The sequence below is a fragment of the Furipterus horrens genome, unplaced genomic scaffold (genome assembly GCF_987537825.1).
Source record: "Furipterus horrens unplaced genomic scaffold, mFurHor1.1.pri manual_scaffold_1, whole genome shotgun sequence".
Taxonomy (NCBI): domain Eukaryota; kingdom Metazoa; phylum Chordata; class Mammalia; order Chiroptera; family Furipteridae; genus Furipterus; species Furipterus horrens.
In genome coordinates, this window is record NW_028327171.1 from 52,979,194 (window position 1) to 53,004,947 (window position 25,754).

The 25,754-nt window shown below is 38.5% G+C and overlaps 1 protein-coding gene across 1 annotated transcript in view; it reads right to left on the reverse strand.

The window, feature by feature from the left end:
* Nucleotides 1–25,754, reverse strand: part of ATP13A4 (ATPase 13A4) — a 124,184-nt gene that overhangs the window by 8,602 nt on the left and 89,828 nt on the right. Inside the window, exons 18-26 of the mRNA XM_090275416.1 lie at nucleotides 23,958–24,082; nucleotides 19,066–19,229; nucleotides 18,108–18,230; nucleotides 16,871–16,950; nucleotides 15,383–15,425; nucleotides 14,864–14,973; nucleotides 12,213–12,309; nucleotides 10,445–10,517; nucleotides 292–463 (exon numbers count right to left, since the gene is read on the reverse strand). Of these exons, the coding sequence (XP_090131542.1) occupies nucleotides 292–463; nucleotides 10,445–10,517; nucleotides 12,213–12,309; nucleotides 14,864–14,973; nucleotides 15,383–15,425; nucleotides 16,871–16,950; nucleotides 18,108–18,230; nucleotides 19,066–19,229; nucleotides 23,958–24,082 (987 nt within the window). The remainder of the gene's footprint in view (nucleotides 1–291; nucleotides 464–10,444; nucleotides 10,518–12,212; nucleotides 12,310–14,863; nucleotides 14,974–15,382; nucleotides 15,426–16,870; nucleotides 16,951–18,107; nucleotides 18,231–19,065; nucleotides 19,230–23,957; nucleotides 24,083–25,754) is intronic.

Below are 25,754 nucleotides of genomic sequence, written 5' to 3' on the forward strand. Positions count from 1 at the left end.
AATAATTTCATTGATTATCAGGCTTAAACTGGGATGTCCAGGAAAACTACAATGCATGGTCACCTTAGACAGAAAAGATGGTCATAGATCATTTTCTGAGATAGACAAAGATAACTACCAATAACTGTTACCATAAAATTGTGTTACAAAGAAATAAAGCTCACTGGAAAATTACCCAAGGGACTTATGGAAGCCAATTTTTATTTTTATGGCAGAATGAAGACTGAGTTATCTCCCATGATATGGGCTAGATTAGAGTGTGGAAGGCTGGAATCAAGTCTGTGATCATACCTGTGCATCTTCATGTTATACCACGGCTGCCTCTGAACCAGAATGAAGCCCACAATGTGCATGGCCAGGCTGAGAAGAATGTTGAAAATCACAGAAAGCAGCAAAGGTGGAGAGATCAGCCTTCCTGCAGGTCTGAAAGGCACCAGCTTAGGGTAGGCACCATTCAAACTCACTATAAAATAAATTCAAATTATATATATATAAGAACAGGAAAACGTATTCTTCAAAAAGATGATATAACTTCTTGGGCTCACACATCTGAGAAAATTGACAAAATGATAAACATCAAAAACTGAGCAAATACAACAAATGGATTTAAATTGAAGCCATCTGAGAAATTCTTAAGACAGCAGACATAGAACAACCACAAGATTCCCCTTTTGTGCCTATTAAATGGGCAAAAACTATTAAATTATAGGTGAGGAAGTATTAAAATGCACACTTTTCTGCCACTGCTTGTAGGAATGTAAATTGACAGAAAAACCTTCTGAAGGGCAATCTGGCAATGAATATGAAGACTGAAAATTTTTCGTAACTTTTCATATAGTTATTCTACTTATGAAGTTTTATTCTATGCTAAAAATCAGAGGTATAGAAAGATGTTCATCATAACATCATCTACAATAAGTTATGGCCCATCTATGTAATGGAAGAACATGTAGTCTCTAAGAAGCAATGCTTTCAAATATTTAAGGAATAAAATGATGAATGACATCTGCAAAATAACAGAGTAAGCAGCTCCAAGACCCCATCCCTCCACAGAAACATTGAAAAACAAGCAGAAAATATAAGAACCACCACTGTCAGAAATATGAAAAATAGACAAAGGTTTATAGCATGCAAACAAATGCTGAATCAAGAAAAAGGCAACTTAAAAATGGTGTGAAAGCTTTGTGTATTTCTACTTGCCCTTGCTACTCCCAGCTCAATGACAATCTTGAAGATGGTAGCGCACATATGTGGCAGGGGAAGCTGGTCCTTGCTTACAGGGAGGGAAGAACACACTTTATCCACAAATTATTCTGCATGTCCGTTCTAATTTGTGTGGGGCTTTCTGACGTACTGGTGCAAGGTATTCATCTCTGTTTCACCTAATGCAAAACTTACTCAGGGTGGGGAAGCAGCATGCACTGCTCCAGAGCACTGTAAGGCTAACAAACTACCAGCAATCACCTGGGACAAAAGAGTACAGTTGAGGATACTTCCAGCCAAGATGATGGCTTAGACTGACACGATCTATCTCCCTCCATAACTAAGTAGGAATACAACTACCTCAAAACCAAAGATAACCAGAAATTCGAGAAAATAAAACTACATGGAAACCCTTGTATGAAGCTATCAACAAGTGGTGCTCATCTGGATGGGTAGGAGGGGCGAAATCGGAATCGGGACAGAAAGGTCAGGCTGTGCTGTCCTTGGTAGCAGCAGGGATAGCAGCGGGACTGCGAGAAACACCAGGGGAGCAATCCCAGCTGAAGTTGAGACTTGGTACCTCATGATTCCAATGCTGGGGAAGGCAGACCCCCCCACTGCCTTGGACTGTGAGGCCCAGAGGGGGTGGGGAAGGATGCTCCTGGTCTCTCAGCGGAGAGTAATGGCGGGAATCCATCTTGGACCCCTGTCCCCACACAAAGCACCACAGAGTGGTGAAAAAGGTCGCCAGTCCCCGGGTAGTGACAAATGCATGAAGCTCCACCCCCTACAGCCCACCCAGGAAGCAAAGATAAACACAAAACGGTCAGGATGAAGCAGATCATGATTGAAATCCCGGTGACACAGCTCACCAGGCAGCAGATGAGGGACCTAACTGATGAGCAAATAGGACATCTTTCTGAGGCTCAGTTCAGAGCTATATTCATAGGGTGGCTTACAGAATTAACAAAGATTTGGAACAAAATGGGGAAGGAATGAAAGCCAGTCATACTGAAATGAACGAAAACACAAATGAGACAAGTGGTGAGGAAATGAAAACCAGAGATAAAATCAACAAATCAGAACACAGAGAAGGAACAAACAGTCAACCAGTGCAGAAAAAAGGAAACAAGAAGTGAGGAAAATGAGGAGAGGCTCAGAAACTTATCTGACAGCTATAAGCGGGTCAACATCTGAATCATAGGGTTGCCAGAAGGTGAAGAAGAAGAACTAGAAACTGAAAAATTATGTGAAAAAAATAATGAAGCAGAACTTCCTGAACTTGGGGAAGGAATAGACTTACAGGTCCAGGAAGCACAGAGAGTTCCAGAAAAACTGGACCCAGGGAGAACTACTCCAAGACACATTATAAACAAAATGCCAAAAATTAAGGATAAAGAGAGAATCTTAAAAGCACCAAGAGAGAAGAAGAGAATTATGTACAAAGGGGTCCCAATTAGACTATCAGCTGATTTCTCAAAGGAGTTCCTGCAGGCAAGAAGGGAGTGGCAAGAAATATTCAAAGTAATGAAAGTCAAAAACCTACAGCCACAAATACTCTATCCAGCGAAGCTGTCATTCAGAATGGAAGGGCAGAGAAAGTGCTTCTAGGACAAAGTAAAACTGAAGGAGTTCATTAGATCCAAACCACTATTATATGAGAATTTAAAGGGAGTGGTTTAGAAGGAGGAGGATCAAAATTATGAACATTAAAATAAAAACTGCATCACAACAACCAACAACAGAAGCTAGGAAACCAAAACAAAGGCAAACTAAGTAGGCAACGAGAGTGGAAAAAGAATTATAGGTTTGGGGGGAGGTCAGCGGGGAGGGGAAGGGGGGAAAGGAAGGGAGATGGTACAGGAATTAAGAAGCATAGTAGGAGGGAATGGAGTAGACAGGAAGAGGTTGAGAAGAACTATATGCACAACCAATGGACATAGAAAAGGCGGGGGGACAACTGGAGGGAGGGGGTTACTGGGTGGAGGGGAGCAGAGGGAAAAGAAATAGAGACTACTCTAACAGTATAATCAATAAAACATATTTTAAAAAGAGTACAGTTGACACATAAAATAAATGCCTGACATCTGGAAAGAAAAGTTAAAGTACATTTCTTTGGGAAATTATAGTATTCACAATACCCTGTGTGTATTGGGGAATATAGAAAGCCACGTACATGCCTGGGGAATATAGAAAGCCACAGTCATGCTGAGAAGAGACCAGAAAAAACCTCTGCTCTCAGCTCTGGGAGGTCTCTAGACTCAACACAAGCCTGGCTAAGTGTTGAAGTGCCCAGCACAGAACCAACTGACAAAGATTAGGAGAGGTATTTTTTTGTTTGTTTATATTTTTAAACTCACAGAGTTCAAGAACTCTCTGTCAAAACACTACCTGAACCAAAGTTTAAGGAACAGAGATTTTAGTAACCACACATGACAACTGATACAATCTTTATAAAAATAGTTTAGGAAAGTCACTAAACAAATGGACTACTACAGCCTTCAAAAAACAGCAAAACAAAAAATATCAAACCCATGGGAAAGGGGAGAATCTGATTTCCAGAGTTAAGACATTATAAAAATCATCTCTAAGGAAGCCCAGACATTGAACTTACTGAGCAAAGACTTTAAAACAACTATCTTAAATATGCTCAAAGAACTCAATGAAATCAGGAAAAGAATGTATAAACAAAATGAGAATGTCAATAAAGAGATAGAAATTATAAAATTAAGCTAAAAGAAATTCTTTTTAAAGCATTTTTTAAATAATTTCTATCTCTTATTTGACAGTTTTAATTTTCTCTAGCTAAGGTAACTATTTGGGCAAAAATAAAAGTAAGTATTATGGTGTTTTTTGGTTTTTAACTTTACTTTTTATTTTTACATTATTTAAAAAACAAATGCATAAAAATAATTATCTATCTAAGTTACCAGGCACGCAGTCAGTAAAGATAACATAATTGTGTGAAAAATAAAATGGGGAGACAGAACTGTATAATAGCAGAGTTTTGGTATGCTATGGAAGTTAAAGTATCAATCCAAACTAGATTATTATAAATTGAAGATGTTACATGTAATCCCCATGATTATATATTTTGCAATAAAAACCCATAGCTAATATCACACTCAATGGCAAAATATTGAAAGCTTTTTGCCCTAATTTTAGTAACAAGAAAAGGATGACCACTTTCACCACTGCTATTTAACGTTGTACTGGAAGTTCTATCCATAGCAATTAGAATAGAAAGAAAAGTCATCCAAATTGTACAGAAGAATTAAGACTATCTCTATTCACAAGTGACATATCCAAAAAAAATGGATGAAAAGTGGAAATCCAAAAAAATCCACAAGAAATCTACTCAAGATAATAAGCTTATTCAGTTATGTTATAAGGTACAAGATCAACACATAAAAATTAGCTGTATTTTTGTATATTGACAACAAACAATTGTAAAAGAAAATTAAGAATACAATTCTAATTCAATACATACCTAGAAATAAATCTAATCAAAGAGCAGAAAGACTAGTACACAGAAAATTATAAAACTTTGCTGAAAGAAACTAAAGAAAACATAAACAAATTGAAATACACCCAATGTTTATGGATTGGAAGATGTAATTTTGTTACAATGTCAATACTACTTAAAATGATCTAGAGATTCAATGCAATCTGTCAAAATTTAAATAGGTTTTTGTTTGTTTGTTTGTTTTTTTGCAGAATGGAGAAGCTGATCCTCAGATTCATGTGGAAAAGTCAAACAAATCTTGAAAAAGGAAAACAATACTGGAGGACTCACATGTTGTGATTTCTAACTTACTACAAAAACAGTAATCAAAACACTGTGTTAGTGGCATAAAGGTAGACCTATAGTGAGGATCCAAAAATAAACCCATACATCTATGACCAATTGATATTCAATGAGTGCCAAGACTATTAAATGGGGGAAAGAACAGTTTCTTTAACAAATTGAGTTAAATTATTTTCACATGTGAAATAATAAAGTCAGACCCCTAGCTCATACCGTATATAGAAAATGTATCAATGACTTAAATACAAGAGTTAAAATTCATTAAATTCCTAGAAGAAAATATAGGGTAAATCTTCATGACCTTGACTTTAGCAATGGATTCTTAGAGATGACATCTAAAGCATGAGCAACAACAGGAAAAAAAAAAAGATAAATATGACTTAATCAAAATTAAATATTTTATACAATAAAGGACATTATCAAGAAAGTGAAAATACAATATACAGAATGGAAGAAAACGTGTTCAATCATATATTTGATAAGGTTTCAATACCCACAGTATATGAAGAAGAACTCCAGAACTCAAAAATCAAAAGATAAAAATCCAGTTAAAAAATGGGTGAAGGACTTGAGTAAACATTTCTCCAAATAAGACATACAAATAGCCACGAGCACATGAAAATGTGTCAACATTATTAGTCAATAGAAAAATGAAAATCAAAATCACCATAAGCTAGTACTCCATACTATTAGAATATCTAAAATAATTTTATTGAAGTTAAATAACAAGTATTGATGAGGCTGTGGAGAAACTGGAACCATAATATGAGACATTGTTGGTGAGAATGTAAACTGATGTATTCACTATGCAAAACAGTTCTCCAAAAACAGTAATTTTATTCCTATACCAAAAAGAATTAAAAATAGGACCTCAAACAGATATTTTATGCAAATGTTCATTGCAGCATTATTCACAATACACAAAAGGTAGAAGCAACCAAAGTCCATCAATGGATAAGTGGATAACAAAATGTGGTATGTACATATAATGGAATATTATTCAGCCATAAAATAATAAATAAATTTCTAATACATGCTGCAACATAGATGAACCTTGAAAACATTGTTCTAACTAAAATAATCCAGACACAAATGGACAAATATTTTATGATTTGACTTCATTTGAATTATCTTGAATGGGCAAATTCACAGCAACAAAATGTAGATTAGAGGTTACTAGAAGCTGAAAGGGAGAGCAACGGGGAGTTATTTTTTAACAGGTACAGAGTTTCTATTTGGGGTGATGATAAAGATTTAGAAACAGTTGTGATAGTTGCACAACATTGTGAATGTGATTAATGCTCCTGAACTGTACAGTTACAAATGGCAAAAGTGGCAAATTATGTTATCTATATTTTACCACAATAAAAAATTAAAATAATTAATAACATTTAAAATAGTTATAAAATTAAATAAAAAATAATGCATATAATTACATGGGAAACACAATTCAAATTTATTAATATATATGTGTGTATACACATGTGTATGTATATGCATATATAGAAATATATTTATGACTAGAAGGAAATACATCAGAATGCTTTAATTGGTTAGTTCTAGATATAGGATAAAGGTTGTTATTTTTTTCTTTGTTATATCTTCTTTTTACAGTGACTATATATTAATCAATGATGAATATTAAAAACAATCAAATTATTTGTCAAAAAATATAAACAAAAACCTGGAGCTGCTTGTTATGTAGAAGAGAATAATCACAGGATAAATGATAACTGTTTTTCAAATATTTGAAAGACTGTCATGGAGAGAAAATTTAGACTATTCAGTGCCACCCTTAATGGCAGAACTAGGATTGGTGAAAGTTACAGAGAGATAGATTTGGCCTGGTGTGAAAGAGAACTCTGTCAACAATAACACCTGTACAAGGGTATTCTTTCAGTTGATTTAATAAATACTTAATGAATTTTTTTGATATGTCAGGCACTGTTAGATGTATTGGGAATACAGCAATAATCAAGACAGATAGGTGCTGCTCTTAAAATTGCACACTCCAGGTGAGGAGAGGCAGGCAAAACAAATAAATATAATTTCAGATTGTGACAAGTACTGTGAAAAAATAAAGCAGAAATGTGTGCTAGAGGATAATTGGCTTGGTCATTATTTAAAGTGACCTTTATGAGGTGGTGACATTTGAGCTAAAAGCTGAATAATAAAAAGTAGTCAAGACTTCTGGCCAAGATGGAGTCCTAGACTGACATTCTCCGTCTCCCTCCACAACTAAGAAGGAATACATCTACTGCAAAACCAGAAATAACCAGAAGTTCCATAAAATAAATGGAAGTCCAGTGTATGAAGTTATAAAGAAGTGTTGCTCATCTGGATGGGTAGGAGGGGCAAAGCTGGGGCGGAGAGGTCCAGCTGTGCTGGCTGCAGCAGCAGCGGTGACAGCAGTGGGACGGTGATAAGCACAGACACCTGTATTTAAGGGGAGGAGAGAAGCACCTGGGGAGCACCCTCTGCTGCAGACCAGACCCGTCAGCTTGCGATTCCAATGAAGGGGAAGGCAGACCCCCATTGCCTTGGACTATGAGGCCTGGAGGAGGTAGGGACAGAGGAAGAGGCTCCTAGTCTCTCAGCAGAGAGTGAACGGCAGGAATCCATCTTGGACCCCCACCCCTGCAGAAAACACCACAGCGCGGTGAGAATCGTCACCCTGTAGTGACAAGTGCACAGGGCTCCACTCCCTATAGCATAGGAGTGTGATAGCTCTGCCCAGGAAGCAAAGCTAAACACAAAACTGTCAGGATGGCACAGATCATGATAGAGATCCTGGTGACGCAGCTGACCAGACAGCAAATATCTAATCTAATGAAGCAGCAGATGGGAAATCTTTCTGAGGCACAGGTCAGAGCTTTGGTTATAAAAAATGCTTACAGACCTAACAGCAGATCTTAAACAAGACGGGGAATGAATGAAGGCTAGTTCTGTTGAAATGAACAAAAACACATACAAAACCAGTTATGAGGGAAAGAAAACCAGGGCCAAATCAACAAATCGGAACATAGGAAAGAAACAAACAGTCAACCAGCACAGAAAGAGGAAACAAAAAGTGAGGGAAATGAGGAGAGGCTCAGAAACCTATGGGACAGCTATAAGCAGGCCAACATCTGAATTATAGGGTTGCCAGAAGGTGAAGAAGAACTAGAAACTGAGAGATTATGTGAAAAAATATTGAAGCAGAACTTCCCTGACTTGGGGAAGGAAATAGACTTACAGGTCCAGGAAGCACAGAGAGTTCCAGAAAAACTGGACCCAGGGAGAACTACTCCAAGACACATTATAAACAAAATGCCAAAAATTAAGGATAAAGAGAGAATCTTAAAAGCACCAAGAGAGAAGAAGAGAATTATGTACAAAGGAGTCCCAATTAGACTATCAGCTGATTTCTCAAAGGAGTCCCTGCAGGCAAGAAGGGAGTGGCAAGAAATATTCAAAGTAATGAAAGTCAAAAACCTACAGCCACAAATACTCTATCCAGCGAAGCTGTCATTCAGAATAGAAGGACAGAGAAAGTACTTCCAGGACAAAGTAAAACTGAAGGAGTTCATCAGATCCAAACCACTGTTATATGAAATGTTAAAGGAACTTGTTAAGGAGAAGGAGGATCAAAACTATGAACATTAAAATGAAAACTGTATCACAACAACCAACAACAGAAACTAGGAAACCAAAACAAAGGCAAACTAAGTAGGCAATGAGAGTGGGAAAAGAATTATAGGTATGGGGAACATTATGGGGGCAGGTCAGCAGGGAGGGGGAAGGGGTAAAAAGGAAGGAGATGGTACAGGAATTAAGAAGCATAGTAGGAGGGAGTGGAATAGACAGGAAGATGTTGAGAAGAACTATATGCACAACCAATGGGTATGGACTAAGGGGGGGGGCAACTGGAAGGAGGAGGGTCACTGGGTGGAGGGGAGCAGAGGGAAAAGAAATTGGGACAACTGTAACAGCATAATCAATAAAGCATATTAAAAAACGAATTTGGTTAATAAATTAAAAGCTAAAAAAAAAAAAAAGGAAAAGAAGTCATATGAAGATCTGAAGGGAAAGTAGTTTAGGCGAAGAAAACAACAATATCAAAGGTGCTGAGGTGACCACAAACTTGGCAATGCTCAGGAGACAGTAAGACTGGTGTGCCTAGAACAGTGAGCAGAAGTCCTTAAGAAGGTAAGAGGAGGTAGGATTAAATGTACAAGTGGGGCTGTTGGCATTTATATGTAACAAAGAGGAAAACAGAGAATTTGGTAAAGATCATGGTTAGTATGTGAATTGGGATAAAAATTCCATAGCAGAAAAATTGGAATGCAATTCATATATTAATTAGAAGGTGGGAGTGGGAGTGGAATAATGGCATGATGACCTTTAATCTCTGTTTAGATCTTGAGAGGTTAGGATTTGGTAATGGAAAACAGTTGAGCTATATATTGAGCACATTTTAACTATAGTTATACCTAAAAGCATACCGGAATCAGTGTTCGTGATTTTTAAGGTGTTTTATTTTTATTGTTTTTTATTACAGTTGTCCCATTCCCCTCCCCCTGTTGCTCTCCCCTGCCCCACCCACCTCCCCGCTCTTCCACAGTCAACCCCCATTTAGTTGTCCATGTCCATGGTTCATTTATATTACTTCCTTGACTAGACCCTTCCCTTTCTTTTCTCTCTTTCCCCCTCCCCTAACCACTCTGGTCACTGTCAGTCTGTTCCTTGTTTCCATGCCTTTGGTTCTATTTTGCTTATTTGTTTGGTTTGTTCATTAGTTTCCTGTACTAGGTGAGATCATGTAGTGTTTGTCTTTCACTGCCTGGCTTATTTCACTTAGCATAATACTCTCAAGTTCCATCCATGCTGTCGCAAAAGGCAGGAGTTCCCGATTTTCAAGGTGTGGTTTCTTTGTGTTTTGTTATAAAATATTTAATAAACTTTTATGGAAGCTCTATATTTTGTGGAAAACAGCAAAATAACTAGCCAGTTTTTCCTTTGCTAACACTTTCTTTCAATACTCAGAAATGAGGATTGTGGCCTGGCTGCTGTGGCTCAGTGGATTGAGCATCAGCCTGTGAACCAAGTGTCGCTGGTTTGATTCCCAGCCAGGGCACATGACTAGGTTGCATGTCAGGTCCCCAGTTGAGGGTGCATGAGAAGCAACCACACAGTGATGTTTCTCTCCCTCTCTTTCTCCTCCCCGCCACCTCTAAAAATAAATAAATTGTTTAAAAAAAAAAAGAATGTTTATAAAAATAAAAAATGAGTATTGTATTCTCTTTTCCTCTCATATCTACCTTTGGGAATAAGTCAGACATCACATTTCTTGCAGCTGCTGTCCCTAACCTCCTGGTAGCCCAGCCCTTCTGGGGCAGAGGGAAGCAAACTGAGGAGAGCAACTCTGGAAAGAAAGTTTTAAAAACATCTTACTTGTTACACCAATAAGAGTTGTAATGGCCAGATCCTGGAACAGAAACTGGTAATTTGATAGGCTGCTCGTCTCCTGAAAATAAAAAGGAAAGCAGCTCAAAAGAGTTATGAGCTTCTAGATGAAGTTTGACATCAATTTTATTCATTTTCTCACTGCAACATAGGATTGTCAGGTAAATCACTAAGGAGATGGTGTGGTCAGGGGCCCTGTTTATGTTGCTGGGAGTATTAAAGACAAGGCAGTGAAATCCTGTCTAACCAGGAGGGCCCCCACCATTTGCTTTCTGGGCTGGGTTCTTTGTGTATCATCATCATTCCTTGTTGAGGAGAATATCTCACTCTACCAGATTCATCTCTGCTCTCTTTTCCATTTGCTAGCAGAAAAGTTGGGGTTGGTGTGACACACTGAAAGAGCGCATTCCCAATAGTAACAAGTGGCAAATGTGTGGTGATCACACCTAAATTTTACTGATAGAAAATGATAGTAACTGAACCAACTATTTGCATTCTTGGATGTTGTTTGAAAGTCCCTAATAAAGCATCTTTATTCTTGAGGAAAAAACATTTAGGTCTTATAGATTTCAAGTAACTTACCTCCTTGCCCCCTACCTCTTGGGGGAAAAGAGATAATGATCCATGTTTAACTCTAGTTGTGAGCAAGAGTTATTGAGATTTCAATATAGGACCAAATTGCTATAAATAGCCTCTTCTTCTCCAGTTCATTCATTAGTGAGTGGGAAGAGACATAGGTAATCCAAACATAAAAGAACTAAAACTTTCAACCCAGAAGCAAAAGGGGAAGATATAGAGATGAATCTAGATATCTCCAGCACAAATAAAGTTCCCTTTCTCTGGGTTAGCTAATAGATAAAGCCCCCATATATTGAGTCCACAAACAGTAATCATATATTTTCTCCTTTTATATTTGGTTAAATGGTGAAAGCTATCACAAGACCTACATATTTTTGGTGGTACAGTATGCCAATTTTTAAATCCCTACGTTTAGGGAATCAGTGATATGCTGCATTGTACTAGCTCATAAGAGTCCATTGTTGGATTTTCAGAAATTTTGTGAACTGGTTGTTAAACACAGCCAATATAAAATCTTAAATTATACAAATTTACTACTAAATAAGTTATATTAAAAAGGGGGTAATAAATACTCAAAACTCGGCACTTCCTAATAATTTTCCTGCATTTTAGTGTTTATATATGTTCTTGACTTTATTCACAACCCTTGTATCTATGTGGTGCAAGCACCACATAATGGTATGCTATTGTACGTCTTTCCCCAGCTCCGTGTACAGGTGGATAGCTTGAAACCAGCCACAGTGGGAATATTTACACCACTGAAATGGGCACATGATAATAATCAAAGTTCATTTTTCCAGGCAGAGTCAGACATGAAACATTCTAGCACCCAATCAGAGATTAATCTCTGTAAAGAATGGTATGTAAGGGGAGAGCCACACTGGGTTACAAAGACAGAGACCTGGTCTAAGCAGGCAAAAGCAACAGCGACTGTGAGTTGTTCTGTTCTGATCCTCAGCTACCACTAGATTCTCTATCAGTCAGAGAAGTCACACCAACTTCTTTTCCTGTGTACATCTGTCTACTTCTGATTTACCTTCAAAACATTAAAGAGAGTGTTAGAGGGGCTGTTAGTGCCCAAATCTCCTATTTGCGCTTTGCTTAAGAGGCATTGTGTACTGAGAGCGCACCGCCCCTAGTCTCTGTTCTCACTAAGAGGCTAGGTCCCAAGTCGTACCCAGTAGAGCAGCAGAACACCAACATACTGAATCATGCTGTACAGAGCCATGTACTTAAACATGCAAAATGAGGTCACAAGAGCTGCACGTCCTTCCCTGTGAGAGAAAAGAAATGCAAAAGTAATGACATGAAAGGAATGGAAAGGAATGGGGTCAGTTATTCTGTGCTGTTCAGCTGAGCTAGGGAGAAAAAAAACCAAAAGCCTCATTATTCCATTGTTTGCCTGACAGATTGGACAGCCCAGAGCCGGTGGGAAAAGCGGGCTGTCAGTGTGCTAAATGACTACATTTTCAGGAAAGGCCAATTCTACTCCAAGGTCCACAGGCCCTGACCCAGCCAGGGAGCCAGATTTAGAGCTCCTCTTGTCCTTTCTGTGGGCATTATTTCAGCTCAGAGTCTGGGGACTTGTGCAGGTCCCAGATTTCATACCTACTCACTATGTGAGCTGGAAGGTCATTTCCCTCCTCTTGGTCACAGTTTCCTCATCTGTGAACTGGGAGATATAAATAAGATTACAGATTTGAGGGCTATTCTTATGCAGGTCTTTCAGGTGTCTGGCAAGCATTTCATTCAAATTTCATTTGAGAGTCTCAACTTTTTCTAAAGCTGGGCTAAAATATACTCAAATTAGTTATATATTAAATTTAAATAGACTAGAAATGAGTATGTTCATTTTTGTTTTACTTTGAGTAAATAGCATATATTTAAAGCATAAAATAAATTACTTATAAAATACCATTTTTATGTCTTTTGTTTGGAAAAAAATAGAGTGTAAATTTACTTCTGAGCATAACGATTTGCTGGGATTCTAAAGCATGGTCCTCACCCCAAGCATTTTCTTGTATTAGGGCTTTGCTGCTGCCATTCACTCTGCCTAGAGGCAGTTTTTCCCCATTCTCTCCTTCTTAGAAAGGCTTTCCCATAGCACACCCTCTGCCACAGCCAATTCCAGTTCCCCAGTCATCTTCCTGCTTCTTACATTACCCCTGATTTATCTGTGCAGTGAGTTTTATTTTGGTTTGGTTTGGTTTGGTTTGCCTGACTTCTTCACCAGAGGAAAATGTTATGAGGTTGAGGGATGTCTGATTTACTTGCTTCTGGGTCCCCAGTGCTTCCAACTGTTCCTGACACTAAGTGTCTACATTATAAATATCTGTTGAGCACATACACTTTTTTTTTTAATTGGAGAAACCAACCAAATCATTAATGTGGTTAAAGGAGTATAGTATTTGTAGATAAAACACAATTAAGCAGAATTAATTCTAATATAACCTCTAATCCCATATGGTTGTGTGAGCTTGGGTAGTTTTCTGAGCCTCAATGTCTTTATTTGTAGAAGAAATGGTGAATATTTCTACATCTCCGAGCTTTTTGAAGTATAAGAAAACAGTCATTAAGGCACTTTATAAACTGTAAACACACAGAAGTTTTAATAACTAAAAGCAGTCACAATGTTCACCATGTCTGTCATTTAAATAAAGTGCAGCAGAAGGACATATATGGGGGGGGGGGGGCAGGGAATAAAACACCAATGGAAATTTTAGTAGGAGCAGCAAAGATAAATATTTTGAAAATTAGAGATGGGAAGGATATCCCAAGGAAGCATAAAGAGGCAAGAAGAAGGAAGGCAAATGGGGAACAGAAAGCTTCTCTCAATCACTCACTATAAAGAATCTAAGGAGATACATTTAAAATAATAATCATATGAAGAGTATGGTTCACACTTTCAAAGAAGTACTGAGTTCCAGAATCCAATCTTCTAAAAGTAACCTATTCGATGATTTTCATTAGAAACACCACTGCTTCCCCTGACTGGTGTGGCTCAGTGGGTTGGGTGTTGTCCCACAAACCAAAAGGTTGCTGGTTCAGTTCCTGGTCATGGCATATGCCGGGGTTGCAGGCCAAGTTCTTGGTTGGAGGTATGAGAGGCAACTGATCAATTATCAATGTTTCTCTTCCTCTCTTTCTCCCTCCCTTCCTCTCTCTCTAAAAGTAAATAAATATAATCTTTAAAAATATATATGCCATTGCTCTCCCAGGGTTATTCTTAACTCCTGGTTAAGTTCACCTGGCATAGAACATTTGACTGCATTCTCCCACAAAGCACCCTCCCCACTGAAGCATGCGGTTTCCCTGGTCTTTGACTTGAAGAAAAATGGGATCTGGTAAGTCAGTCAGAGGAAGACAAATACCACATGCTTGCTCTTATATGTACAATCTAAGGAACAATATAAGTGAACAAACAAAACAGAAACAGACACACACAGATACAGAGAACAGACTGAGAGTTGCCAGAGGAGAGGGTGTATAGGAGACTGGGTGAAAAAGGTGAGACAATTAGGAAGTACAGATTGGTAATTACAGAATAATCGTGGGGATGTAAAGTGTAGCATAGGAAATATAGTCAATAATATTGTAATGACTATGTATGGAGCCAGTTGGGTACTGGAAATATGAGGGGAAATACTTTGTAAAGTATATGATTGTCTAATCACAAAGCTATCCACCTGAAATTAAAGCAAAATAAAACTGAATATTTATTTAACATTTTTAAAATAAATAACTAATAACTAACATAAAAAGAAGAATGAGATCTGTACCTAGAAGTGAGAAAAGATTAAAACAACGCTGGTGAAAGTGCTTACTTACTTGATAAGATGAGGTACACATTCAATGTTGGGAGTTTTAGAAGTAAAAGGTGAGGCCACAGATGCTTCCTGCTCTGACAAAGAGATGCCCACGTGAGCCATTTTCAAAGCCTGCAAGGAAAGAGTCAGCTTACTGTCTGTGCACACCCACACACATCTCTCCCGAGTTCTCCTAAGAAAAAGGCCAGTGAAGCTGTCCACAAGGTGGATTGTGGGCTCTAGCAGTAGCTAGGAGATGACCAGATTTTGTTCTGCCTGCTACATAAGAAAGGGATGGCACTGGGACACACAGTAAAAGAAGTGGGGACTTCAGGTGCAAATTTTACCCCGTTTAATCTATAATAACCAGTGAGTTACTATGTAGCTTTAGCCAAAACTCTCCCAAACCTTCAGCAGCAGTTTCTCCATCAAGAGGACTGGAGAAAGTGTATGCCTCAGATGGGGAGCACTATCTCTACAGGGCTCTGGGCAAGCACAGTCACATACGAGACTATGATCCCACACACTGGCAACTACTCACCCCACAGTCATTGGCTCCATCACCGCACATACCTACAAAGTAACTGAAGGGGAGCCGTGTCAATTGTAGAAAAGATCAAAGCAAAGTGAAAAACTAATTTCTCTACTTTAAAAAATAAAATATGTTTCATTCCATAGGGTTCAAACTTATTATTTTAAGGCAGTTTCCTTAATAGTCTGGTTTGACCAAAAAGTAAAATTGGACTCAGCAGTTGCTACAGTGGATTAAGAAATCCAGGACATACTCCTGATTCCAGGAGTTTCAGGAGACCCTGCACTTCACTGTTCAGGAAGCAGCTTTGTCAGCTGTAAAACAGGATGTTAACAACTATATGATAAGACTGCATGGCACAGTGGAGAGGGCACAGAATTTGAAACTGGAATATCTAGACTGTTGGCATGATGGTTTTACTATTTGGACTATCATTTTTTTCCCCTACAAAGTGCTGTGAGTGTTCAGAGAGGTGCCATATGGAAAACTGCTTTATAAATTCTAAAATGATAAATAAGACTTACTTGTTGATGCTCTTGATAGTATTGCTAACACAAGAGGAAATCTGCCAGGCTAGCAGTGCCAGGCCTAGAAGTTAAAGAAAATACATCCCTTCTCCGGGATGGCTTTTTGAGGCTGAGTGAAGACTGTTCTAAGTTGTTGACAAAGAGTAGGAATAGCCTACTTTTAAGGTAAGAGCTCTCTGACAGCATTTACGGAATCTGCTGCACTTCTTTTCATGCGTTGCTGTATGAAGCAACCAGTTTACTAGGTTTTCAACCATGTTGAGAAGACAAGGCTTTCTGAATCGAGAAGCTTGCCTAGTGACTGAATCAAGTAAGTTGCAGGATGAAGGAGCAGGGAGTGGGAGTGGGAGTGGGAGTCATATCTATGTGGTCCAGCACCAGCAGTGGAGGAAGCCTCCAGGATGCCATGGTTCCATGAACAAATATGAATAATAATAAAGGGCCCCAGATGAAGAGTACTTTATTTGGACTGCCTGTTCTATCAATGGAGATGCTTTGTGTTAGAAATTATTTTTCTCATTGAGGATAAAGAGGCTGCTATGGCATAGACTATTTTAATATTTCAAAAGTTATGTGAATTTCTTGTCATATAAATCTCCCTATATCAAAACTGTGATAATAATTTGTAAAAGTGAAGTCTAAGTTGTCATTGTCACTTCAGGAGCTAAGCTCAAATTACCTTTCCAGGCTAGTTCCTCACCATTCCTTTCATGCCCCTTATGTTATAATCAGTGCTTCTCAAGTCTGGATGCAAAATTGACTTACGTAAGGAGCTTTCAAAGAAATACTGATGTCCAAGCCCCATTTGAGCAATTGAACCCTAACTGCTATTTTTTCAAAGCCCCCAAGGTGACTGACGTGCAGCCAGGTTAAGAACCAAGCCACGCACAGTGACTGCTGTGCCTCTTCCTCTCCCCTGACCGCTATGCCTCCATGCACCTCACGCCCCCTGTCTGGGTAAGGGACCTACTCCAGTTTCTGAAATTCTTCCACCAGACTGGATTTCTGCCCAGGAGACATTCTTGCAAAGATGGTCCCATTCATCAGTATCTGTAAGGAATCCAAAAGAGCAATATTTTATCATGTCAGCTTGTCATACATGAAATACTCAACAGCACCCATAAAATTGACAAGGAAGGTAATGATATCCAAGAATGAAGAAACAATTGTTTTCCAAAAAGTCTTCCTTTGGATTTTAAGACAGGCTTTGGGACATTAGTTATCAGGTAAGTGACAAGGGAAACAAATAAGTAAAGATGACTACTTCATAAAAATATTTGATGAAAATGATGGCCTATAAGAACTTAGCTCAGCTGCCACAGAGAATGTAGTTCTGAAAAATTGCGAGCTTAATGGAACCTTCAGCCAGTAGAGCATGAGAAATTGTAAGGATCTCAGGAAAAGGAAAGGAAGCAACTGCTTCTCAGAAAATTGTCCAGAACTGCGTAGTGTAAAAATAGCTGACTGGTGAAATAGTAAAGGAACCATTTGTGGTCTTTGACTTAACAATACCATCTGGGCTTGTCCGACTGTAAGATTCAGCTGATAACCCAAGCCTAATTTGGACTATGGAACATTGATGGTTTGATGGCATAACAACCTCTCCCAGCCACTCCACCGGAGCTCTATTCTACTGACTAAATTCTTCTGTGGTAGATCTGCATGCTCCCTGGCAGTAAACTCAGCTTAGTGTTCACTTGGCTTCAAAGTCTTTATTCTTTTTTACTTAAGCTGTGACTACAATGGTGAGTAATTGAATACAAATAAATCACCCACTATGGGTTTATTCTTCTTCAGAAAAGTTTTTAAGTTTGCCCCTCTTCTGTACACAGGTCCTCTAGCAAAAACCTAATGGAATTCCTCTATTCCTTGCCTGTCTTCTTGTATAACTGTTGGATTTTCACTACATTGTGAGACTCCTAACCATGGCAATCTAGTGACAGCTACCCCAAAGCAATCCTGATGACTTGAGAAGTCACTAGTACTTTAACCCTATAAATGATGGAAAATTGGCCAATTGAGTTTATTGATTTTAAATCTAGTAGGAAATGAGGCAACAGTAACCTCTGTAAGAAATCTACTTCCTTTATGATACGTTCAATAGGTATATCTTACCAATTTAGAGGTTCAAAATTTCTGAGGATCATGCTCTGTAAATGACATTGTCAGCATCTTTACCCAGAGATATGTACCCTCTAAGAACTCACCTTTGGCAGAAGGCTGCTGAAATGTTGACTTATGACCTGAAAGGATTTCCCACTTAGGGCAAAATGGTAACTTCCTTCTCTGCTGTTATCACAGACTTCTTCCCTGATGTTAATGTAATTGTCCTGCAAAGCAAGACACAGCTATTTCAGACTTGCTAGAGTGGTCGGGACCACAGCATGGCTGAGAGAAGACAACATTGGCAGTTCAAGGGTCTCTCTTTAAAGATCACACTCTAGTCTTGATTCCTCAGAGAAGTACCTTTCCTTTGAGAGCTCAGTCTTTGCACACCCCAGCTTCTAGTGAATAGGAGAGTAACACTTACTCGTGTCCTGTTCTCATCCTGATTGGATCCCAGTGAGTCCCAGAGAACAGCACATCTCACACATCTCAAGCACAAAATATGAAAGCACTGCAGCTTAACAAAGTCTGTCCCCAAAGTGAAAACTGAAAATTTGTTGTCTTAGAGAATTCATATTGTTCCACAAGGACACAATAGAGATGGGATACTGACAAGACTGGAGATGAATGAATAAAATCTTTTTCCCCATCCTGAAAAGACAACCTGATTTTCCAGTTCACACAGTGGTATCTCACTTAAGGACTAAATTCCCTTTGAACTCAACAGGGTGGCTGACAACCTAGGGCAAAAATGGAAAATTAGATTATCAGCCCCCCTTACTATATTCTTTCTCATACAGAGTCAAAAAAGTTTAAGTTTAAAAGAATGGATAATTTTCAGCGCCTAGGAAAGCACTGTACCTTAAAGCTTAGTTGGAAAGATACAGGAAACTGATATAATTCAGTACTTTAACTGCATATGTGTTCAACATTTGGACAAGTTTGTTGAACTTAGGTCACCTGTGCACCTCTGCCAGTAAAAGCTCATCAGCCACCAACATTGTGCAACAAGTTAGGTAATGTTAGATAAAGGGGCAGAAAGTCTGTTTTTAGGTATACCTCACTCCCATATACAATGTGTTTCTGCTCTTCTACTATTTTCCAAGATATAGATGCTGATGAGGACCCAGGACTTTCATTCGCTTCAATGAGAATGACTTTCTGACCTTCAGAAACCATTCCAGACTTTCTGGCCACTGTTATTGCAGTCTGAAGATTGTCACCTAGAAAACAAGAAGAATATCCTAACATGAGGTTGAAGAGATAGAACAAATCCATAGAGGGCCTGGAAAAGTAGGATAAGGAGGTAAGACCTTATGTTAGGTGTGAAGAGAGTAACATTTAAGGTCTCCCTCAGCCCTGACTTTCCTTGATTCCACGATCCCTTTTCTGGTTCTTGCTGCTTTTCATCTGGTTACGTCAGGACCTACCAGTATATTTTTGTCAGAGTGGAAAGGAAAAATAAAAGGGCAAATTTCAAATCTATTTCTGTGATTTGTTAACAGCTTGGTAAACATTTAACAAGGATCTCAGGTTTCCTATAGGATCTGGTGGTTCCACTTGCAGCAAAATAGAGTCAGCCCACTATAATCTATCTCTCCCACTGACAACAACAGAAAACTAAACAAAAATACAAAAATCAACTAACCAAGGACTTTGAAAAGTAAACATAAGCAGGCAGAATGTGGAAGAGAGTCGAATGTGGAGAAACTTTCTACAAGGTGCTAAGATTCTCGAGGTTTTTTTTGTTTTTTTCTCTCTCTTTGTCTTTCCTCTCACATATTTGATCCTACAGCAGTGCAGATAGCAAACCTCTGAGAAACTAGCCTTTCTGGCCAGAGGAACTAGGAAAAGGGGCACCTAAGGACTGAAGAGTTACAAGGGCAATCCTGGGAAGGAAAGACCTAGACAAAGAGCCTAAATCTGCGTTAAGTCTGGGGCCCAACTCAGCTGTGCGTGTGCAGAACAAACCCGAAGAAGTATAGCGAAGGCTTTAAGGATTGAATGGGGATTTTAATCACCTCCTACACCCTTGAGTTTTTGTTGCTAAAAAACAAACAAACAAAACTGAACATTCTCCAAATAATTTTAATAGGATCCAAAGTCTCAAAACATCATATTTAAAATATTTAGGATATTTAGCATACAAAAAGTAACCTTAAAGGTCTGGCCAGTTCTCAAGAAAAGGTAATCAATAATTGCATGCTCTCAAATAACCCAGATGTTGTAATTATTACACAATGATTTTAAAGGAGCTACTGTAAGCCTCTTCCACATGGTAAAGGTTAATAGTGCTCTTGAAATAAATAACAAAAAAGCTATCCTTAACAGAAAAAAAATAACTCTATAAAAAAGAATTAAGTGGCTACTTTAGAACTGACCAATATGAGAGCTGAAATTGCAAAAATTCACTAGATGCACTCAATGACAGAATGGAGTGAGAGGAAAGAGTCCATGAATTTTAAGATAGAGCAATAGAAATTATACAATCTGAAGAACAGAGAGAAAAATCTTAAAAGAAAAGAGACCAGGAAAAAAATAAAAAGACTCACATTTATGTCATTAGAGTAATAAAAAAGAGGAGAAAGAGACTGGACCAGAAAGACTGGTTTTTAAAAAATAAGAGCAGAAAATATGTTTAAAATTTAAATTTACAGATTTAAGAAGCTCAATGACCCCTAACAACTCAGTGAGAACCACATCTAGATTCATAAGCTGCTAAAATCTAAAGATAAAAATATCTTAGAAGCAGCTAGAAAAAAAGAATACATTACACATAAGGGAATAATTATTCAAATTAAAATTATCACAGATTTCTGACTAAAAACCATGAAGGCAAGAAAATGGCAATAGAACAACATCTTTAAAATACAGAATGAAAAAAATCATGTTAACTCAGATGTCTATGAACATATCTTTCAGGAATAAAGTAAAAATAAAGACATTCTTAGATGAAGGGAAACAAAGATAATTTTTTTTTTTTTTTTTTTTTTTTTTTTTGCCAGAGGACATGCTCAAAAAGAAATGCTAAAAGTTCTTTAGGCTAAAAGCAAATGAGACCAGAGGGAAACTTAAAACATAAGGAATGAAAACATAGCAACAGCAATAATAAAAATTTGGATAAATATAAAAGTCTATTCTTCTTCACTTATGTTCTTTAACTCTTGACTGTTGAAAGTAAAAACTCTAACATTTCCCAATGGGGTTTTCATTGTCTATTATACACATGACAACTATTACATAAAGAAGAGAAGGTAAAAAAACATTCATGGCTGTTCGTTCGTTCGTTCGGCAGCCGTCCGTCTCGAGAGACGATGGTGTAGCTTCTTAAGAGTCTATCTGCACCGCCGAGAATGGCTGTGCAGTCCGACTCGGGAGTGACACGGTATCTGTCTCCTCCCGTGTTGAATCGACATCTTGCGATGACGCTGGAGTGTCCTCTCCAGTGAAGCTGAAGCTACAGAGCCTGGGCAGGGTGATATGGAGGGTCTGCTGTTGCCCATGCAGCAGACCCCCCCTCTCTTCGCAGCTGAAGGGTCCAAGGGAAAGACGGAGTCAATACAGCTTGGCTTCAGGTGCGCCGCAGGAGTTGCCGGTGTTGACTACAACGTCAAACCGCCTTAGGGACTCCGGCTCCGGATTTTCTGTCGGGGTTTACTCCCTTAACCTTTCCCCTGAAGAGGTATGCCGCAAGGCAGCAGAGGATTTTTGGAGTCAGAGTTTTCCTTCTCTGATGTGCCCTGACTGGAAGATCGAACCAGCGACACTTAGCTCGCAGGCCGACGCTCAATCCACTGAGCCAAACCAGCCAGGGTAATTCATGGCTGTAAGGCTTTTTGAAAAGGGTAGGTGTGGGTGTTGCAATTCCTAGAACCAAAAAATAAATAATATAAGATCTGGCTGGTTATCCTTAGCATAGCTTTTTTAAGGTTTCAACCAAAATCCTTTTGAGGATCCTCAGAAGAGCTAACTGGTGGCCGGCAGCTGCTACACCCCGAGTTTGGAAGAACATAGGGAGTGCTGAGAGCAAAGAGGTTTCCCCCCCAGTCTGCCTCAGCAGGACACCAGCAGCTGGTGTGCTTTGCAATACAGGTCCATTTTGCATCAACCACCATCAGGAAACTCTGCTTTTCTGATGCAGCCCAGGTCTGACTGAGCCTCACTCCTCTGACAAAGACATGTAACAACCTATTCAAGAAACCCCAGGAGAAAAAAAAGAAAAGATCAGACTGAACAACCAGAGCACACACTGAGCAAAGTAGCTGTGAGAGACACATACATTGAAAAAAAAAGGCTTTTGGAGAAGATAATAGTCATTTGTGAGACCTGAGTTTATGGTTTAAAAAAATTGGCTGAAAAATAATCTTAAATCACAAAGCAAAATTATAAAAATATGATGGTCACTAGAAAAAAGGTAAAAAACTGAGAGGATAGATCCAGGAGGCCTGTCATATGAATCATAGAAACTCCTGAAGGGAGAAAGGAAAGAGAGAGTCAAAGGCAATGATTAAATGAACAATAGAAGAAGTGTTTGAACAATAGAAGAAATTTTCCTGAGAAGAGTCAGAAGGCAGATTAAAAGTGCTCACTGTGTTCCAGACCAAATTAATGAAAGGTGACAAACTTATAAGCATATTCTGGTAATATTTTTAAACTTCAAAGTTTAAAGAAAATGATTATATGCAGAAAAAAACAAGTTACCTACAGTGTACTGGCGTTAAACTTGTAATATGCAATACCAAAAACCAGAGGTCAAAGGAAAGACACCTACAGATTATTAAGAAAAGAAGGAAGTAACCAAAAAATTCTATACTCATTCAACTGTCAGAGCAAAGAAAGATATTCCAGGCTATGTAAGAAATCAGAGAGTATATCAACCTTCTATCCTGTCCAAGGACAATTTCTGAGAAAAAAATGATAACCAAGCAAGAAATAAAACAGAACAGAAATTTAATATGAGGGAAGGAGTAGAGAGAGGGTGATCAACTCTTATTTCTACATAAATCTAATGATTAAGGATAGATGATAACAATGTGTAATATAGTGCTAAATAAAGATTTTTGAAACAGAGGCTTCATAATGCAATGGAAATTTTAGTAAGTCATAAATTAACTCAGCAATACCTAAAAGTTGGATTGAGGGACTGGAAAGGGAGAGAGTAAAAGTGATCCAAATGTCTCTAAGATTGTAGAGGTTGGAATAGGGGATGGAGAAGTACAGAAGGGTAAGAAGTGTTCTTGAGTTTCCAATAGTAGAATTGGATTCAGGGGATGTGGGGTGAAGAAATATTCTATCATGGTAGCACAATTAATGGAGTGTGAGATGGAAGACACACTCAAAAAATATGAAAGCATTAGGAAACTATTTATTCTCCGTTTAGAAGCATTCATTAGGAAATTTCACACATTTCTCTTGCATGATGATCCTTTCCCATCACTCCGCTATTTGTGTGATTTGGGGCTTAAAAGTAGAAATAGAGGGGAAAGCACTTTTTTTAAAATCTCTAGAATTGTGGATCTCATTACGGATGGGCAGTTTACAGACCACGCTGAGTAAGTATTCTTCTTCTCCTAACATTTAACAATAAAATCATCATTTTGCATGATTTTTATCTTCTCATTTAGGTGATATCTCAAATGTTCTCTTTCAGAGAAAACACCTCATCTACAATAGCCAGTCAGACACTTTGCTACATCACCCTGTTTTGTTTTATGTACCTCATAACACTCAATACTAGCTGTTTATTTGATTATTTAATTGTTGATAGATTTATTGATTGATCTTGTCCCACCTGAATGGAAGCTCAGTGAGAATAATAATTTTGCCCTTTTGTTGCCCATCTCCAACACCTAGAATGGTGCCTGGTCCATAGTAGGTGGTCAACAATGTTTGATAAATGAATAACTGTATATTTCCACATCAAATCTTACTGTTTTCTACTTTTTTTATACCTGTGATCATTACTGTCCTTATCCGGGCTGAGAGGAGCTCCTCCAGGACAGGTTTTGTCTCTTCCTTCAGTCGATTCTCCAAGATCAGAAATCCCAGAAATATCAAGTCTGATTCTATCTTGTCCCTGAATGATTGAGCAGAAATATCACACCATTGTCCTTTTTAAAGGAAGCAGAACAACCACAGAGACAAATCTCTTCCTGTCAGAATGATACCAACTCACTCCTTCAAGCACCACTCCCAGAACATTGAATATGTGCCAGGAACAATCCAGACAGGAAGGGGATACTGAGATATTTACTCTGACTGAATCAAGAGGAAGAAAGAGTACCTCTTAAGCAAAAGGCTTAGTTTAACCTTTATAGAAAATAAACTAAATGGCGGCATAGGTCTCTTCCATCTGCTGTGCTGATTTTCATTATGTCACCTGCTGGCAACTACCAGAGAAGAATTCTACCTCTGGTACAAAACATCATGGAAAATAAGTGAGACACAAGAAAAATATAAAATGCCTGTTTTCTAGAAACAAACCTATAATCAGTACCATTTTAGTGCCTGGAACATGAGGCCATACCCTCAAAAACTCTATTTAAAGTCCAACCTCTCTCCTCTCTCTCTCTCTCTCTCTCTCTCAGCTGCTAATATTGTCTTCTACATCAAATATGACTGTTTCTGCAGCAAATGGGGTCTCTGAGTCCCCCATCCACCACAAGGACATTTCAAAGACATTCCACAGGACCAAGTACAGGAGAGTACATTTTGGGTTGGGGGCTCAAAGTCTTCCAAGATTCATTTATCCAAGACTCGGACACTTTTAACAGACACAAGAGCAAGGCCCCAGCATTGCCTACATCTGGCTGGAATACAGACGAAAGCAACAACCAGAAAAGCCACCTTGCCTCGCTGGCTACATGTGACTCATATCAGTCAGGGGCATGGTGCTCCCAGAACACTGCTGACCCCTACACCAGAGTGGCAGAAACTGGGCACAACCAGAACTTCTTGCCTCAAAGCAAGTTTCCTCTTCTTGAAAATGTGAGATCCAATCTCAAAGTCCACTGTCAGCTCTCTGACCAGTGACTTGAGTGACTTGAATTGATTAAATTACAACAAATACCCAGAGTCACAATAGCCAAAGTGAACTTTTTAAGGGTCACATTAACTGGTCCCAGGAGAGTGGTCCAATGTACTCAAGAATCTAATACTCAATGACTTTAGATGACCCACTTGTGCCTCTATGCCCCTCTGCCCATTCCCAAAGTGACAGGGTTGGGACATATCTGCGATTCTCTAGAGGATGTTTTGGAAACTTTTTCGACCTCTATGCAAGATTTTCTGCAATGACTAATGTACGTTGAAGAATTACCTTACATTCCACATGCCCTTTGAATATTTTACAGGGCATTCATGGACACTAAAAGATTGTTTACACTCTCCTAAGCCGGTATAACTTTATATTATACTACATAATATACGATATCATAGTATATGTAATACAACTATATAATGTTAAACAAAGATAAAGTTGTTTATACTTCCCCTAGCTCTGTTTTACATATAAGCACAAACTATTGTGTAAATTGAAAGGAGATTGTACTGTTTTATTCAGAGTTTTACCAAGAGCTTTAAACCATTTCACAGTGACCTCACTGACAGCAAGGCTACCAGGGCTAGTTGAGACTTCAGTGTATAACACCTGTATCAGTCTGTATTCCTGCCTGTTGCAGCCCTATTCTACACACAGGTGCAAGCAAAGCATTGCTTCATTTTGTTTTACTGGAGTCAGCTGAGCATTT